This window comes from Nesoenas mayeri (genome assembly GCF_963082525.1).
Source record: "Nesoenas mayeri genome assembly, chromosome: 2".
In the NCBI taxonomy this organism is placed as follows: Eukaryota; Metazoa; Chordata; class Aves; order Columbiformes; family Columbidae; genus Nesoenas; species Nesoenas mayeri.
The window spans coordinates 45,061,466-45,079,185 of NC_137543.1; the positions used below are offsets into that span (position 1 = coordinate 45,061,466).

Here is a 17,720-nt window from a genome sequence, read left to right on the forward strand (position 1 = left end):
ATGATTTTCAGAATTTATTTGTAGTTTCTTTCAATTATTTCGAGTGGCATTTCTCTATTGCTGTGGCATGTTCATTGTTTTCCATGTTCTTGATTAGGGATGTGGTGCAGCCAAGCACCGTGATGGAATGGGCAATGCCTTGATCATCAGTGCACTGAGACTCAGGGGAAAGTCAAAGCAGTAGTGAGAAAAAATAAGAAGCAGGTTCAAAACTGATTCCCTGTGAAACATCCTAGAGTTATCGCTCTAGTTTTGCCTATATTTGTCATTAAAGAAAAATTTGTGTTCTTTTGTTTGTCCCTCGTCTCGACAGAATATAGAAAACAGAAAACTGATTTAATTCATTGTTAGCATAATGAGTGATATGGATGGTGTGCCTTTTTAAGTCTGTTCAGGCAATTTTTTTTGTTTCAGTACATCAGGGATTAATCAGAATCTTCTCCAAGCCAATCACATTTTCAAAGGTAAAGTAACTGTTTAAACATATTTCATTTAGCTTCCTAGACTATACATATCAGTTCTTTAAGATCTTACCCAGTAAACAGTGGAAGGCCCAAGGAAGCAAAAATAGTATTGTTCATTTTGAATTGTGGCCCGCTTGTAATTAGTCTATGTTCTTCTATATATGCTCAGAATAATGAGGATGTGCCTCTTGTACTGAATGAAAAAATGACAGGAAATACACTTTTGTTCTCTGCACTTCTTGTTTGCTCAAGTTGTATGTAACAAAGAAGGTTGTAATCCATCTCTCTTCCAGGTTAACAGATTTTGAACACTTTAAAAGTTTTACTGGATGTTTGTGTTAAGAGAGGATTTCAAAGCTTTTTAATCCTGTTCAGCAGACTAGCTACAGATTTTCTCAAATAACTGACCACTGGAAGGAGAAGAGCTTTAGAGATTTTTTGAAAGGAGCTGGAAGTTTTGTGTTCTTTTCAGATTGGTTAAATGAGACAGCAAAACATTTCATGTTTCTACCTGCAAAAGTAATTTTACATTGTGTTTTGGCTTGCATCAGGTACGTGCATATGCAGTGCTTCTGAAAAATACTATCTTTTCAGGATTTTTTTGGAAAAGGAACTTCCGGATCTGAAGACTCACGTGAAGCTGCAGAGGTTGAGACAGGGAGATGGAAAGTACCAACGTATAAGGACTATCTGTATCTCTTTAGAAGTCTACTGAACTGTGACACAATGAAGGTAAAAGCATAGTTAACATGGAATTACAAAAGGAAAAGTAATCCTGAGTCTTATTGCTGCTTTTCTAACCCTAGACTTTTTCCAAATGTCATGCTGTAGAAGAACTGTGTTCTGGATTTAGTTGGATTTTGTGATTGATAAATGATTTAAACAAAGGTGAATTCAGGCTTCCATACCCAAGGGACATCTAAAGCCAAGTTCTCTGAATCATTCAAATCTTGGTTGTAAATTCAAAGAATAATTCTCATTGGTGTTTTGAAATGTGAACTTTTTCCTCTTACAAAGGAATGTGTTTTTGAAGATGAAAACTTTCTTACTGTAAATACACCGCTGCAGTCCTTGAGTCGCTTGCTATATGATGAACTTATAAAATCTATTTTGAAGATTATTGAGAAGTTGGACCTGACTGTTCAGAAACTGGATGTTAATGAACAGGTGAGTCCTAATGAGTTGTCCGTTAATTTCTGATGTGGTAGGGGAACCAAAATCACATTACCTGTTTTGTTTCCATTATGCTTATATAGCTTCTCATAGCATCCTTGGGGTGATATTCATACTAGTCAATGTTTTTCTACATATTTCTGGATATCACATTGCAGCGTTAGGAGGTGAGAACATCAGAATTGGAAAAAGTTCACAGAATCTGTGATGCCTGCTCTGTTGTCTAGTAGTCGTGATTTTTCTACTTGTTTTTTCCTTACGAGCAAGCATCCCGTATTATTGCTTTGAATTATTGATGTGTCAATTATTAGTCATTTGTCTATGTCAGACCAGCTAGTAGCAGCTAGAAAAACAGGAGACTCTGTTTATCTGGAAAAAGAGGTGTAAATGCTTTCTATGTTGTCACAGATCCAGTGTTCTTGCTTCAATATTTGTTTTCAGGATGAAAATGAAACTGATGGTGCTCTGGTTGGGCCTACTTCTGACCCTGCTTCAAACCTGCAGCCAACAAAGCCAACAGACTTCATTGCTTTTATAAATCTAGTGGAATTCTGCAGGTATTTATGTTTTTATGTAGTTCGGAAGTTGCAAAGTGGTTGGAAGAAATTTAATGAGTGATTTATTTATTTATGGCTGTTTCTGACTTGATGACAGTATACCATATTTCAAAATGCACAAGGTAATTAGCAGGAAGACAGTAAGTGTGTTTCAGTCATCTGGGTCATAAATGAAAACATCCTCACTCATCAGCTCAGTTTTATTTCGTTATTTGGGTTTATCTTTTAGTGTATGTTGTAACTTTTATACTGGGCGTGTAACCTAAATGCTTAAGACACGAGAAATAGTCTTCATAAAGTAGTACATGGCATTAAGTAAAAGGTATAGCATTGTCTGCCTGTGAAGGTCCAGTCTCTTTCCTGTAGCAATACTGCAGTATGTCTCAGTAATGAAATGTGAAATGTGTGTATCTGTGTTTATAGAAATTTAATAATGAGAAAGAAATGGCTTTGCACTGTAAAGCAAAATAAAAGTCTTCCAATACCTCACAAGGCAGCATGTCATTATTCCCTCACTGTCTTTGGAGCTGCTCTGTTGTAACAATAATTATCTTTCCTATATGGACTTGAAAAATTAAAAAAATTAAATATTTTATTCAGTTTTGGGTGGGTTTTTTGGTTGTTGTTTTTGTGTGTTTTCTTTATGTTTTTTGTTCATCTGTTTTAGAGAGATACTTCCAGAGAAGCATGTTGAATACTTTAACCCGTGGGTATATTCCTTTGGTTACAAGCTTATTATGCATTCAACGAGACTACCTCTTATTAGTGGATTCTACAAGCTGCTTTCTGTTACGATGAAAATTGCCAAGAAAATAAAATACTTCGAGGTGAGATCTCTTTTCCTAAGAAAGGTGTAACATGTTGTATTAATGATGATGCAGTTCTTTATATGTAAGTTTTTTATGCACAATGGAAAATAGTTCATTGAAAGTGTTAGCCGGTTGTTTCAAGTGTTTGTTGCACCCTTTGCCTCTGTAGTCACAAGCACAGAGAAAGTCAAAATTTAGATGAGAAGCCCAGTTTCTGAAGAGACACTGTCCATGTGTAGTGATTTTTCTGAAATCTTGAGCTGGATGAGATGGGAAACACCCTTTTAGTGCAGGCAGTACGGAAGATAGCTTGAGTATCAGAAACAATCTGACCAGAACACCAGAGATGCGAATGGGCTAATTACTCAACTTCTGGAGTATAGTTGCGTTCCACTTACTGATCTCTACCAGAAATATGTTGCTCTGTTGGTAGATGCACCATTTGCGATATGGAAGCTGTTGTAAAGTGACGGTTCTTCATCCCATTGTGTGTAGCCCACCACAGAGTCCAGGACTGACCCTGTCACTGCTAGTGACAGCACCAAGTGAAGCAAATCTGGGAACTTACTGGTATAAATGCTTCAACTGTAGATGGTGTTGTGAATTGCTGTTTTCTTATTCCACCTGCATTCTTGCAACATGGGTGTCCACTATTAGGGATTTTTTTTTTCTGTTATGATTTGTTAGATAGAAGTGCAAGGAGAAGAAAATTAAGCCATTGGAAAGTTATTTTTCCGTCCTATGTATCTTGCTCATTTGGGGTAATACTAAGAGTATTCCAAAAAGGTGATGGTGTTAGCGTTAGTTTCTAAACTTCGAGGGAACAGACGTATGTTTCACGTTATCACTGATGCAGATTCCATATTAGGCAGTGTATTTATTCGGAGTTCAACTTGTAGTTCGTGTTTGTAACCTGTACTACATTTTTTAACGCTGTTGACTTGTGTTTTCTGTTTGGTAGGGTGTCAGTCCACAGAGTGTCAGAAAATGTCCTGAAGACCCAGAAAAAAGGTCTTGCTTTGCTCTGTTTGCAAAGTTTGGAAAAGAGGTAAGTTATTTTGCTTGGTTAACTTTCTTAGTCTGAATATAAGCATAAATGACTCAATCCAACTTATACCTTCTGAGAAATCTTACATATATGATGGAAGTAGTCTGACTTCTGGAATTATGCAACATAGCAGGATTGTAAGGTGTTTTTCTGAATGTTTTTTACTTAATGTCAGAAGAGGCATCTTTGTCACTTATTGACTTACAATTGCAAAATAAGTGTATAATTGTGCATTAAATACGTCCTGGTAACCATCTGCAGGTGAATGAGTTTCTAATGTTGGTTTTGCGTATTTTAGATGGATATTGTTATAGCCAAATCAAGATCTTATAAAGTTTATGATTGTTCTTGACCTATTTATCTCAATTCTAGGTTACAGCAAAAATGAAACAGTATAAGGATGAGTTGTTGGCTTCCTGTCTGAATTTTTTACTCTCTTTACCACACGACATCATCATGCTTGATATCAAAGCATATATTCCTGCACTGCAGGTGGGTCAAAGTGATGTACAGTTTACATTTCTTTTCTAAAGCATATACAAAAATTCTGGACCAAAGTTAATATCCTATTGAGCAAGTAAGATGACCATTAAGCTCTGCATTATCTTCAGTGGGATAGAATACAAATGACTTGAATTTATGGATAAGCAAGTAAATTGTCAGACTTTACCATTGTTAGTGCCAGTGTTGCAATATAATACCTATCTCCTGTGCTGATCTTGAGTGAGTTGTTAAGCAGGCAAAAGTTACTAAGAAGGAAGATGTATTATGTGTTAAATGCTTGCAAATATGTTTTTTCCCTTTAAATTATAGCAGTCATTAAAAATGAAAGACTGATGGTTTTATATTTGACATGTAGAATGCATTTAAGCTGGGCCTTAGCTGTACCCCAATGGCTGATCTGGGACTGGATGCCTTAGAAGACTGGTCAGCTCACATCCCCAGACACATAATGCAACCTTACTACAAGGATGTTCTGCCTCTTCTTGACGGTTATTTGAAAAACTCTGCATCTACAGGTACCTACAGGCAATAATTTTTTAGTCTTGAGGGAGAGGAAAGTAAATTTTTCATAGTTATGCCTAGAGACACGAATGTGACCTACTTTTTGTCTATATTGTGTTTCTAGTGATTGGAACAAAGTAATTTATTTTACATACAAAAATTCACCTTTTTTTTAAAATAGGATTTGTTACTGCTGAACAACCATGAATTGTAGCAATTTTATATGCCACTTCTTGATGATTTGTCCTTTGTATTCTTAAATCAGCTGATTTTTCACTAATAGAGACTTCCTTAACTTGAAGATTTAAAATGAAAGAATAGTTGTCACATTAAAATAAAAACTATGGGGCAAAACCAAGGTGGGTTTTATTAAAGAAAATATGAGTTGATGCATGAGGTGCAGGTAAAATAAGCTTTTATTAACATGCTGGTTTTTTTGTTCATCAGCTGAATCCCAGAATAACTGGGAAATAAGGAAACTTTCTCGAGCAGCCCAGAAGGGATTTAACAAAGTTGTGATACAGCGTTTAAGAAAAGCAAAGACTTTTTCATGGGTAAGAACACTGATTCTTTTTAGAACTAAATGTGAGTTAATCATCTCCCTCAGTTTCTCTTTGTTTCTTACATACATAGCTTTTTTCCTGAGGGTTGTTTCTACCTTAGATAGTTCAGTGAGTTGCACACTGCAGTGTGGCTCAAAGAGTTGTTACACCAGCACAGCTGGAAAGATATTATATTTTAGGATGAGAATGGAAATGAAGCAGGGAAATGGAACTGAAGAAATCTTATAAGTCTGCATCGCTGCCCAACTGAAATATTGTGCAAACAACCATTTAACTCCTTACACCTAAAATCAGATCCAAGCTTAGAAAGGGTGCACTGTGTAAATTTTGTGAATACGTAGCTTTTTATTTTTTTTTTAACTAACTTTTGTATCATTCCATAGTTTTAGAAGTCAATCATACTGATTATTTTGACCAGTGGCTTCTCAAGTAGCTTAAAATAAGTGTAGTTTTGTTTTTATATTCCACTGTGCAAACTAGCTTGGAATAGACCTTTTTTGGGCATGAAATTAATAGTTATTTGTATATATATATATACTTTTTTTTTATTATTATTTTTTTTTTTATTTTTTTTCCCCCAGTCTTTAGCAAAATGAGTGAATTTTATGGGCTGAATGGGCTTATGAGGCTTATTGGCTGACTGCTTACATATAGATACAGGATCTAAACTTTAAATTCTGGGATTAAAGCACAGGAAAAGCGTAATTTTTACTTCATATTTCTTTCCATTTTTTAGACTACTGCATTATTATGTAGGTGTGTGTTAACTGTGATGATAAAATTTTAACCTTTACCTGAGAAATGGCAACTGAAAGGCAAAAAAATGTGATGAATATGCTTCCTCTCTTTTTCTGATGGGATTAAAACTGTTCTTGTTTGATGTATTTCTCCTCGCCACAGGTTCTTTATCTATGTGTTAATATGTTAATTAAACCTGCATTTACTATGTAAACCAAGTTTTTTTGAAATATAGAAGTAACTCTTCCTTCACTAATACAAATCTGTTGAATTATTTAGGATGACAGTTCCTCTTTGGAAGCAGTAAGGGCTAGAGTTGCACGCCTTCTTGGATCTTTGGGAGGGCAAATCAACCACAACTTAATTACAGGTGAGTGTCTTGTGAGCATAAATAAAAATGTTTACATGCATCTGCTGTCTCTCGAAAGTTGATTTCAGTGAAGTCACAACATCACTTTATAGGAATGCATGAGCTTTTCAAGGAAAGCTGGTTTTGATTGTTCTTGTTTAAACAAAATTGCTTTTATTCACTTTTGGAGTTTAGGAGGGCACAGTATGGAATGCAAAAAATTTATAGAAAACATCAGCTAAAGGCAAAAGTTATACACATTAGGATTATATGGTTTTATTTATTCCCCACCTTTGCTCTCTCTCTGCAAAGCAGTTTTAAAACTTTGCCACAAGTCACAACTCAATATGTGTTTCCACCTCTTCTCTACAATTCCCACTTAATCCAGTTTTGCAGAACTGCAAAAAACAGCTGAATTATTTATTTATGAATTAAGATTCACCATGCATTCAGTAGGTTTAGATAGCAGAGCTCTGTTTGAGCGCCTCCTCAAAAAAAAGTTTTCTGTTGTTTGTTCAGTCTGTGAATAAGCTTTATAATCTAATTATTAAATTAAATGAAATTTAAGCTAGAATGGGAAAACATACTGTAAGTACCTGACCGTGAGTTTTAAGGGATAAATTCAACACAAAATTTAGTCTAAAAATTAATCTAGTTGTAAAGAAGTATTAGTCTTCTCTTTTAGTGCTTAGAGTTGTTTCTTCTGCCTTTACAATCAATTGTGTTTCTGCTAAGTACTTCTCTATTGCTAATTCAGAAATATGGGGGAAAGTAACGTTATTCCCTGGAAATCAAATACAAAGCGTGGTCAGACTTTGTTAACCAAATTAATAAATACGGGCGTATAGAGAGAAAAGGCAATGATTGTGGCAGTTTTCCTTGGAGGACATAGTCATAAATGTTGTTGTTCTCTGTACAGCTGCAGGAGTCTGTATGTTAGATCTGCTTGTCTGAACTGATTTTCAAGAATTGTTTGTGACAGTAGGAGACAAAAGTTCTTACCCATGTATGATTCAGCGCTTTATGAGTTTATAATTGTGTCCAGACACGGAAACTGGAGGCTACTGGGGCTATCTCCTGAAATGTTGGCTGCAATTATTTTTTTCCATGTGATGGCTAAATATCTGTTTGGATGTCCAAATAAAACTGACCTCCTAATGTACTTCTGGTACTTGTAACATTCAGTAATTTATAAAGCACTAGCATGTTGTGGCAATTTAGTTGAAGTTGGAAAGTTACTGATTTTTTTTGACTGAGCTACAGAAATACTTGTGTGTATATTATGTAAAAGTTGGTTGGTTGGTTTTTTTTTTTTTGTTTTGGTGTTTTCAAATGCATCAGCTGCTTCTGCAGAAGAGATGATGAAGAAATGTGTATCCTGGGACACTGAGAAGCGTCTGAGCTTCGCTGTACCATTTGCAGATATGAAGCCTGTCATTTACTTGGATTTATTCTTGCCTCGTGTGACTGAGCTGGCTCTTTCTGCAAGCGACAGACAAACAAAAGTATTGAATTTCTTTTGCATTTATTTTTACGCTATCTGATAAATACCGATTAAAATAATGTCTTCCTTGTTAAGAAAGATCTGTTTTAATTAATTCATTGATAGCAATGTGCTTCTTTCATGATGACATTATTCTGAGTGTTTGAAAACCAAGGAGTTGGTATAAGCTTTATCAGACACCATTGTGCTTTGAGAGTTAGACTTACCATAACAATGAAAATTTAAAACTAGATGATCTTCAGTGTTGTTTGGCCTCCTCCTCATGCCTAGCGTATGGGCTTGTGTGCCCAGTCCAACAGAACACTTCAGCAACTATTTGCTGCTTTGCTGGTTTGGGATGTTGGTATCTGAAGACAGTCCAGAACAGAGGTGTCCTTGAAAATGTGATTATAGGTGACTTCCTCAGTGAAAATTTCTCCAGCTGAAAAGTGACTGTCCATGACAGAGACTAGAACAGAAGGACAAAGGCCAGTTAGAATGTGTGTGAATTACTTCTGTGAACATGTGCCCTTGTGGCCAGGAAGGCCAATGGCATCCTGGGATGTATTAGAAGGGGAGTGATTAGTAGATAGAGAGAGAGGTTCTCCTTCCCCTCTACTCTGCCCTGGTGAGACCCCATCTGGAATATTGTGTCCAGTTCTGGGCCCCTCAGTTCCAGAAGGACAGGGAACTGCTGGAGAGAGTCCAGCACAGGGCAACAAAGATGATTAAGGGAGTGGAGCACCTCCCTTATGAGGAAAGGCTGAGGGAGCTGGGTCTCCTTAGTTTGGAGAAGAGGAGACTGAGGGGTGACCTTATTAATGTTTATAAATATATAAAGGGTGAGTGCCACGAGGATGGAGCCAGGCTCTTCTCGGTGGCAAACAATGATAGGACAAGGGGCAATGGGATCAAGCTGGAACACAAGAGGTTCCACTTAAATTTGAGAAGAAACTTCTTCTCAGTAAGGGTGACAGAGCACTGGAACAGACTGCCCAGGAAGGTTGTGGAGTCTCCTTCTCTGGAGACATTCAAAACCCACCTGGACATGTTCCTGTGCGACCTCACCTAGGCGTTCCTGCTCCGGCAGGGGGATTGGACTAGATGATCTTTTGAGGTCCCTTCCAATCCCAAACATACTGTGATACTGTGTGATACTGTGTTCCTGGAACGGTGATTTAGCACAGATTGGTGTGATTTCTCAAGTACACCTTTTCTTCTGCCTCATTCCTGCCTACAATTTTATCTTCTCTGTGAAAGTAATGGATGCATAACCAAAGGGATTTCTAAATTTCAGGTTGCAGCGTGTGAGCTGCTACATAGCATAGTCACGTATATGTTGGGGAAAGCATCTCAGATGCCAGAAGGACGTCAGGGCCCCCCACCCATGTATCAGTTACATAAGCGAATATTTCCAGTTCTGCTTCGTCTTGCTTGTGATGTAGACCAGGTAAGCAGATCAATTTATAAGCATTTTAGCTTGTTTGAGATACCTCTAAATGCAGTAATTCATTTATAATTTTATTTCTAAGTTATCCTTTTGGAAGTTATTCCGACACGTGGCCTTTTTTCCCCTCTCCTCCACTACCCCCTCCCCCATTGTAAAGTATTTTGTAAGCTATGTCAAGGATAGATTTTTCAAGATTGAGGGATGGCATGGGGTGGAATTGGAAGCCTTTTCAAAGACTTCAGTAATGAAGTGTAGTTCACAGGAATGTACCAATATATGAGGGTATCAAGGTTCATTCAAAAAGGATGCGCTAGTAGCTGCTCTTTATTGCTGTATTTGATTTCTGTATATTTCTTTTGCTGTAACTAGTTAATTTGAAGTGAAGTCGTTTATTTCAATATTGGATGAGTGTAAAGCTACAATCCACAAAAGCATTTGGGAGAGAATTTGTAGCTGCCTGATATAGCTAAGGATTTAATTCAAAAACTAAGCTAAGCATTTAATTCAAAAACTTAAACTTGGTATTTCTCCTCCTCTACACAAAACAGAATAGATACATAAGTTCAGCTCTACTGAAATAGCAGGGTTTATGCCTTTTTAGACTGCTGTTTGGACCTTTGCATCCAGATTTTATTTTTAGACCAAACAAATTTGTGTTCTGTTAAAATATACAAGAAGCCTTGTTACCAATTTAGGTGAAAACCCTTTTTGCTGGCCTATGGCTGAACATAAACCATAGGTAAATAACGTCTGAATTGGTCCAAACCGATGCACGTGGGCATACATGCTGTATTATAAGCAAATATATTTAATAGTTATTTATGTTATGGTACGAGAGTATTTGATCAGGTTGACTTACAGGTAGAATTGTTGAGATCCTGCAATTTAGGATAGTGTTTATGGTAAATATTGAGATTTTAGATCAGAATACAGTTCGAAACCTAAATTCCTTGTTTCCTTGGCTGTATATTAGTATATCAGTCCATGGTATGCAGTGTTTTCTGTCTGTCTCAAATATGGGAATGTAATATGAAGCTGATTGTTAATTTCATAGATCCTTTATAAAATAAGATTTTTTATTTTTATTTTTATATATTTTTAATAGTGAAATGGCACAGAAATATATTAATCCTGGAAATGTAGTTGACTTTTACTCTTTTCAGGTAACAAGACAGTTGTATGAGCCTTTAGTCATGCAGCTCATTCATTGGTTCACAAACAACAAAAAATTTGAAAGTCAAGATACGGTGGTGTTTCTGGAAGCTATCTTGGTAGGTCATAAGTCTTCCTTTTCTTTTCTCTGTGCCATATGACTTTATTTTTAACTAGCATTATTATACTGCAGAAAGAACCAGGGGCACATAAACAGGTGTCTGGGCTCCTTATTTGTCTGAAAGGAGCGCAGGTTATCAATGCTGTGATCTTCTAATGTTTCTTAATTGAGATTTTGATGGATTTATGTGTTTCTTGAACATTCTCAACATAAGGTAGTGTCTTTAGAGTGCTGACGGGATTAATGAAACACTATTTTTATCATCAGTGTATACCAGGAACTACTGAAGTTTTTCCCCTGCTCTGAATGAAAGTTACTTTTGACGTGTGCTTTATTTTCCTCTAAGCTTATTTGCTTTCACCAGGAGCAAATGGGTTAAATTTAAAACTGTCTTTTGCACTGACCTAAAGTAGCTGGAAGCAAGATAGATCAGGAGGTTTTGCAGTGCTTTTTGTAAATTTTTTTGTCAATTAATGTTGCCACACCACTTCTAAAGCAGAGGAAACTGGCTCATCAGAAAATAAAGTGACTTAGACAGGATTTCCAGACAGCTCAGTAGCTGAGATGGGAATAGAAATCCTGATCTTTGCGCCCTAATCCACTGCTGTGAGGGCTGGAAATGCTCCCTCTTCTCTTAGATAATGGTAGTTTTGAGGCTATTACTTCTGGGAAAGTGTGAGTACATTTTTTTTTTTAACTTAGAAGTAATACTGTGTAAATAAGCAGCTCTAATAACTGCACTGAGACAGTGCCCTTTTTTTTTCAGTCTTGTAATGAAATAATGTTGTGTAATTTCAGAGTGGCATAGTGGATCCAGTTGACAGCACTTTGAGAGATTTCTGTGGTCAGTGCGTACGAGAATTTTTGAAATGGTCTATTAAGCAGACAACACCGAGACAGCAGGAGAGAAGCCCAGTGAACACCAAGTCTCTTTTTAAACGGTTGTATAGTCTTGCTCTCCATCCTAGTGCTTTCAAGAGACTGGGTGCAGCACTTGCTTTTAACAGCATCTACAGAGAGTTCAGGTGAGCAAACAGAGCTTGGAACTGTAGCTAACTTGGACTAAAGGTTCAAGGAAATAAAAAGAATGGCACGTAGAACTCAAATAGTCACCCACTGGCACTCATTCTATTAATAAAATAGCTGTAAAATTGAGTTACTCAGTTTATTAATTTTTAATTATAATCTTGTAGTTTAGGCTTTCTGCAAGTGGGGAGTGGAGAAGTTTAAATTTCTCTTGCAAATTTATGGGAAATTATATATGCCTTTTGAAGGTGATCAGCAAATCTTCATTGCTGTTCTTTTAGAGGGTTTTGTGTGTATATTTTCGTACAAACATCTTGTGCAGTTCATCTCTACAGTGTTTTAATTTGGTTTTTAATTAGAATTTCACAATCAGTGCTGCTTCTACTCATGTTTCTCATATTTATTCCTGTTTTTTAAAGGGAAGAAAATTCTCTGGTGGAGCAGTTTGTATTTGAAGCATTGGTTGTATTTCTGGAAAGTCTAGCCTTAACCCATACAGATGAGAAATCATTAGGTGAGCTATAATTAATTAACTATGGAATTAAGAAAAGTCATCCTGTTCAATCTTGAATTAAAAATGGAAAACTAAACCAAACCATGAATGTATAACTGGAGGAAAGTAAATGTGCCTACTTTTGTAACAAAAGAAGAATGATTTTTCATTACTGATGGAGAGGTCCTGTGGTATCTAGTTAGGAACTCTTTGAATCAATGCCTTGCAACATATAAAGATGGAAGATTTTGTGCTCAAGAGGAAGAACCTTTTCACATTTGCTATGATTTACGGTTTTATAGTAATACTGAAAATGCTAGTGGTGCTTTTGATTGGAGTTTTTGGTTTTGCAGTTACATATTGTAAAAATGTGGCTTGATGAGACTATTGAAGTCTACTCTTCTATATTTTAACGTATTAAATATATTAAATACTTACAAACAATATTAACAAACTAAATGCTTCAAAAATTGGCATTTCTCTATATTCTGTGGAAGATTTCCATGATTTCGTAGTGCCCTTTCCTGTTTGCATTGTCATTTTCTACAACAGTATGTAGCTGTGTGAAGAATCTGTCATCTTCCACAGTATTAATGATTTTTCAGTAAACTTGCTCTTCTCTTTTTTTTTTTCACCCCCAACTCTAAGTTTCATCAATTAATAGTGATTAGAACATAAACCAAAAGAAAGCTGATGTTACAAATATCTATTTATTTCAGAGAAATAGTCCAGGATATGGCAGAAGAAGTATTTGTATGGGAAAATTGTCGTTTCTCTAAGCACGAGCACAGAAAATAGAATACAGAGTCTTATAGCAGAGGCCTCATGATCGGCTCAGGCCGTGTTGATCTGTCTGGTATTTTATAGTCTTGTTCTGTGGCCTTGAAAAATTTACTGTAGAAGCACAGAGTAGTGGAGACGATAGACATTATCCTTTGTTTAAGTCTCTTGCACCATTTCTATGTGATAATATCTTGATTCATTTAACTAAGTCAGTAGCATTTATTTATACATGTCAATTCTCTCTAACAGGTACCACTCAACAATGTTGTGATGCTATTAATCACCTGAAGCGCATAATTAAGCATAAAGCACCTTCTCTGAACAAGGAAGGAAAACGGCGAGTGCCACGGTCAGCGATTTACCGTTCTTTTGCTTTTCAAATATTACATTTTGGTTAATGATGTACATCGTTCCATTAATACTTAAGGATGAATAGAGAATTCATCTTGTGACTGTCACTGATAGTGATCTCCTGATATGTCTGTTGAACCATTGGTGAGAAATGTTGGACATGATTAAAAAAGGGTCATGATGAACGTTCTGTATTCCAGTGTGGTGAGCTTGGAACAGAGAACTTGCTTTAGTTTGGTAAGAACAGAAGGGAAGGAAAAGCAGATGTTCCTCATGGCAGCATCTATAATAACATTAGCACTGGTGTTACAAAGCATTTGGAGGAAACTCCTCCCAAGTCTCTTTTTTTAATTTTAGTTGCTCTAAGTGTTAGCAGAAGTAGAACAAGCTGCAGCAGGATTATCAGTGATTAAAGAGAGGTAGTGAAAATGGTCAAAGAAGCAAGAATAGATTCAGTATCAGGCTGGATGAAGCACTGGGTCACCTGCTCTGATGGCGTAGCTGAGCCTTCTTTGAGCAGGAGGTTGGACTAGAGACTTCCTGAGCTCACTTCTGACCTGAATTATTCTGTGACCCTAAAGAAATAGGCAAGTGGAGTCTGGGACTTAGGTCACTGCTGTGGCACATGGTAAGTTAGGAAACTGGATAATTAGGGACAGGGGAAATTCTGTGGGCTTATTTAAGATTTAGTCATTTTTATCTTTTTGAGTTTTACAAAGAGAAGGAAAGAGACTAAATTCTGCCTTTTAAATTTTTTCTGTGGAGATTGTGCTCTGGGGGTCCATAACAGAGTGGGGGCAAAGGAGAGCGGTGCAGGGTGTGCTTGTTGAAGAGCTCTTCCTTGTAGTGCAGATGGGTTGTGGTTAGATAGATACAAGACATGCATAATGCTTATGAAACATTTTGATTTTTTTTCAACTGGAAGAATGTGGCTTCTTGGTAGATGTCGAGAGGACGTCTGTTCATTTCTAATATTTTTGTGCAGAGGATTTCCAGCTACTAAGCCAGTGTGTCTTCAGGACGTTGTCATGTGGCTCTTAGTGCAGTGTGGACGACCGCAAACAGAGTGCCGACATAAATCTATGGAGCTCTTCTATGAATTTGTTCCTTTATTACCAGGTATTGTAAGTCACAGTGTGCTATTATCTTTGCTTTCTAGATGCTGCACATGCCTTACATCTGTGTTTTCTGTGCAAAGTACTGATTACCAGAAAAACTGGTTTTGAAGTAAATGTTCACTCAGTGCTGTTAAATAGAAACTGAGTGGTGGCTCATATTGGAAATCAAATACTGTGAGAACCTCTGGGGTTTTGGGAGGTTTGTGAGCATAGAAGATGGTATTATTGCGAACTTTGTTCTGGCCAGGAAAGAGAACTCACAGGCACAGAACTGCTGTTATATCCAGCTATGAAGTCAGTATTTGCTGATTGGAAACTTGTGGGAGCATCTCACAAATTGGCCTCTTCCTTGTGGGTAATTTAAGTAGCATGACTAAGGCTAGACCAGAACCAATAACTTCTCCACTAGAAGATCCAGTTTAAAACACAAAGTTTAGATGTATCAGTCCATTTGCCTCTAATTCCTTGGTAGTTTGAAATGTGTGTTTCTTAGTGAATTTAGATATCTATTTTTATTTCTACAGGAAACAAATCTCCATCTTCTTGGCTGGCTGATGTTTTGAAAGAACGAGATGTTTCTTTCCTCATTAACAAATTTGAAGGAGGTGGCAGCGATGCTAAAAATCCATCTGGGATCCTTTCTCAGCCAATACTCCATGGAATGCAGGAGCCCTTCAGTTTACAGACTGTCATGCGGTGGATGGATATGTTCTTAGCAGCGCTGGACTGCTATAATACGTTCTCTGAGCTACGAATGATCAAACCTCATGAAATACTGTGTGAGCAATTCACTGTTGCATTAGGTTAATTCATGTCTGTTACGCAAAGTCCATCCAAGATGAGTTCTTACCTTGGAATTTAAGTTTTTTTCTTAAATGTGGAGTTAATGAATTTTACAACCTCTTCCAAAGTTTTCAGTGACAACTGTTGTACTGGATGTTCTTTGATGTAGAAATACATTGTTAATAGTGTATCTTAAAATGTTTCCTTTTAGTCCTGGATATATACCTTCTAAATTTCTGTGTGTCAGTCATCGAGTCACCAGCAACTTCTTTTACTAAGAGATTTATTTTTCTTAATTTAAATCTCTCCATAGCCGTTTACCTGCTCTTTATTAATGTCTGAAGGGAGTTATTGGAAAGCAATGAAAGAAGTCCCCTTTTCACTTCAGGCCTTGTACGTTTCCTTTCTTCAGTTCCTGGTGTTTCAATTGCATCAGGTCCAAAAGCTTCGTATTTGAATTTTGAGCAGGTGCATAGTAACACCCTGTGTAGCCACTGAGTCTCTTAAAAACCTTTTTCTTTCAATTATTCATGAGGGTCTTGTAGAAGTTCTAGATAGTCCGTCTGTGTTGTCTCTGTCTTGGTTTAAAACAATACTGTAAGATCATTCTTGGATGCAGTTAACGTAGGGCTAAATTATTCATAACTAGGGATATAAAAGTCTTATGCTTTCTGTTACACATGCCTAAATAATCATCATTAATAAGTGCTTGTAATGATCAGTAAGTAGAAGGCTACCCTTCATTGCCCAGAGTGTTAATGTTTGGAACTGGCACATGACTATCAGAAAACACTGGTGTGAGATGCCTCTAATTCCTTGGTAGTTTGAAATGTGTGTTTCTTAGTGAATTTAGATATCTGTTTTTATTTTATAGAGGCTTTCTGTTTGTTATCTCCATTCAACTGTTTTCTTCCCAATGCAAAATATTTTTAAAAGTTGAGAGCTGCTTTATCCCTTCAACTTAGTCTGTTTCTTCTTAGGTGTAGATGAAAGATCTTCATTCTTGGAAGCTGTGCAGTTCTTCCTTGAAACTATTGCTCTGCATGATATCCATGCAGCAGAGAAGTACTTTGACTGCAGTTCGAAGGGCAGCACATTCAGTCCACAAGAGAGAGATGTGTATAACTACAGCAAGTGTACAATTATAGTCCGAATCATGGAGTTTGTCACCATGATCCTGGAAACGTGCCAGCAGGATTTCTGGAAGGTAGGCATTGAAATATATGGTGGATAAAAGATAAAAATATGTAGTTAAAGATTTGTATTTTTCATTGTGAGGTTAGTTTATTGGAGAACATCATCTTTAGCGGCACTTTAATTGAAACTGATGACTAAGTGTTGCAAACTGTTACAGTCTTTGCATGTAAGTGAAAGGAATTATATTGCACAGATGGATTTTAGTTGTTGATGTAGTTTTGATTAGAGGAGCTAATATTTCCTGTATATTCCAGCTGTATGTTGACTATGAGATTGTCATTCTGTATGGAGTACTTGCAGTTAGTATTTCTTGCATGACTTAGCAAGTAGCCATTGATAGGACAAGAGGAAATGGCCTCAAGTTGCACCAGGAGAGGTTTAGATTGGATATTAGGAAAAATTTCTTCACAGAAAATGTTGTCAGGCATTGGAACAGGCTGCCCAGGGAAGTGGTGGAGTCACCATCCCTGGAGGTGTTTAAAAGGCATTTAGAAGAGGTTCTTAGGGACATGATTTAGTGCTAGAGTTAGGTTAGGTTATGGTTGGGCTCAATGAACCTGAAGGTCTCTTCCCACTGAAACTATTCTATGATTCTGTGACTTTTGATGGCCTTCAGTGTGTGGAGATGATAGCTGCTTAAAAGGCAGAAAGGCAGCTTGTGGCAATTCTTTCTTGAATGCAGTATAAATACTCAGGTCTCTCCATTTGCCTAGCTTTAGCACAATATAAACTGTATTTAACTCTATAAAGTGTAACGCTTCTGAGTCTTTTCTAAAATTTACTCTACTTGGTTTAGTTCTGAGACTGTGACTGTCTCTTGTTTTAAGTTACTCTCTAAGTGTGCACAGAGGTGTGCCTCTGGATTTCAGGGTGATTACAGGTGTATAATCATGACTGAAACAGGTCTATGCGGACATAAAAGATCTTATGTGCAGTTTGAGGTAACATATTCTATGTATATTTTTATAGATACCTAGTTACTGTATATTAGAACAATTGGTTGAAAGTCAAACATTTCATAGAGAAAGAGAATTTGTATGTAGTGCTAAGATACTGT

General features: G+C 36.8%; 1 protein-coding gene across 1 annotated transcript in view; it reads left to right on the top strand.

Annotated features, from left to right (window-relative positions):
• PRKDC (protein kinase, DNA-activated, catalytic subunit) overlaps positions 1-17,720 on the top strand; it is a gene marked incomplete at its 5' end in the record, with an annotated part of 83,795 nt that overhangs the window by 9,649 nt on the left and 56,426 nt on the right. The window contains 19 exons of the mRNA XM_080339841.1: positions 415-464; positions 1,059-1,196; positions 1,482-1,631; positions 2,079-2,194; positions 2,862-3,021; positions 3,965-4,051; positions 4,424-4,543; positions 4,911-5,070; positions 5,504-5,610; positions 6,637-6,727; positions 8,048-8,211; positions 9,487-9,639; positions 10,803-10,910; positions 11,711-11,937; positions 12,358-12,452; positions 13,464-13,563; positions 14,551-14,684; positions 15,208-15,462; positions 16,447-16,673. Coding sequence (XP_080195967.1) covers positions 415-464; positions 1,059-1,196; positions 1,482-1,631; positions 2,079-2,194; positions 2,862-3,021; positions 3,965-4,051; positions 4,424-4,543; positions 4,911-5,070; positions 5,504-5,610; positions 6,637-6,727; positions 8,048-8,211; positions 9,487-9,639; positions 10,803-10,910; positions 11,711-11,937; positions 12,358-12,452; positions 13,464-13,563; positions 14,551-14,684; positions 15,208-15,462; positions 16,447-16,673 — 2,642 coding nt within the window. The remainder of the gene's footprint in view (positions 1-414; positions 465-1,058; positions 1,197-1,481; positions 1,632-2,078; positions 2,195-2,861; positions 3,022-3,964; positions 4,052-4,423; positions 4,544-4,910; positions 5,071-5,503; positions 5,611-6,636; positions 6,728-8,047; positions 8,212-9,486; positions 9,640-10,802; positions 10,911-11,710; positions 11,938-12,357; positions 12,453-13,463; positions 13,564-14,550; positions 14,685-15,207; positions 15,463-16,446; positions 16,674-17,720) is intronic.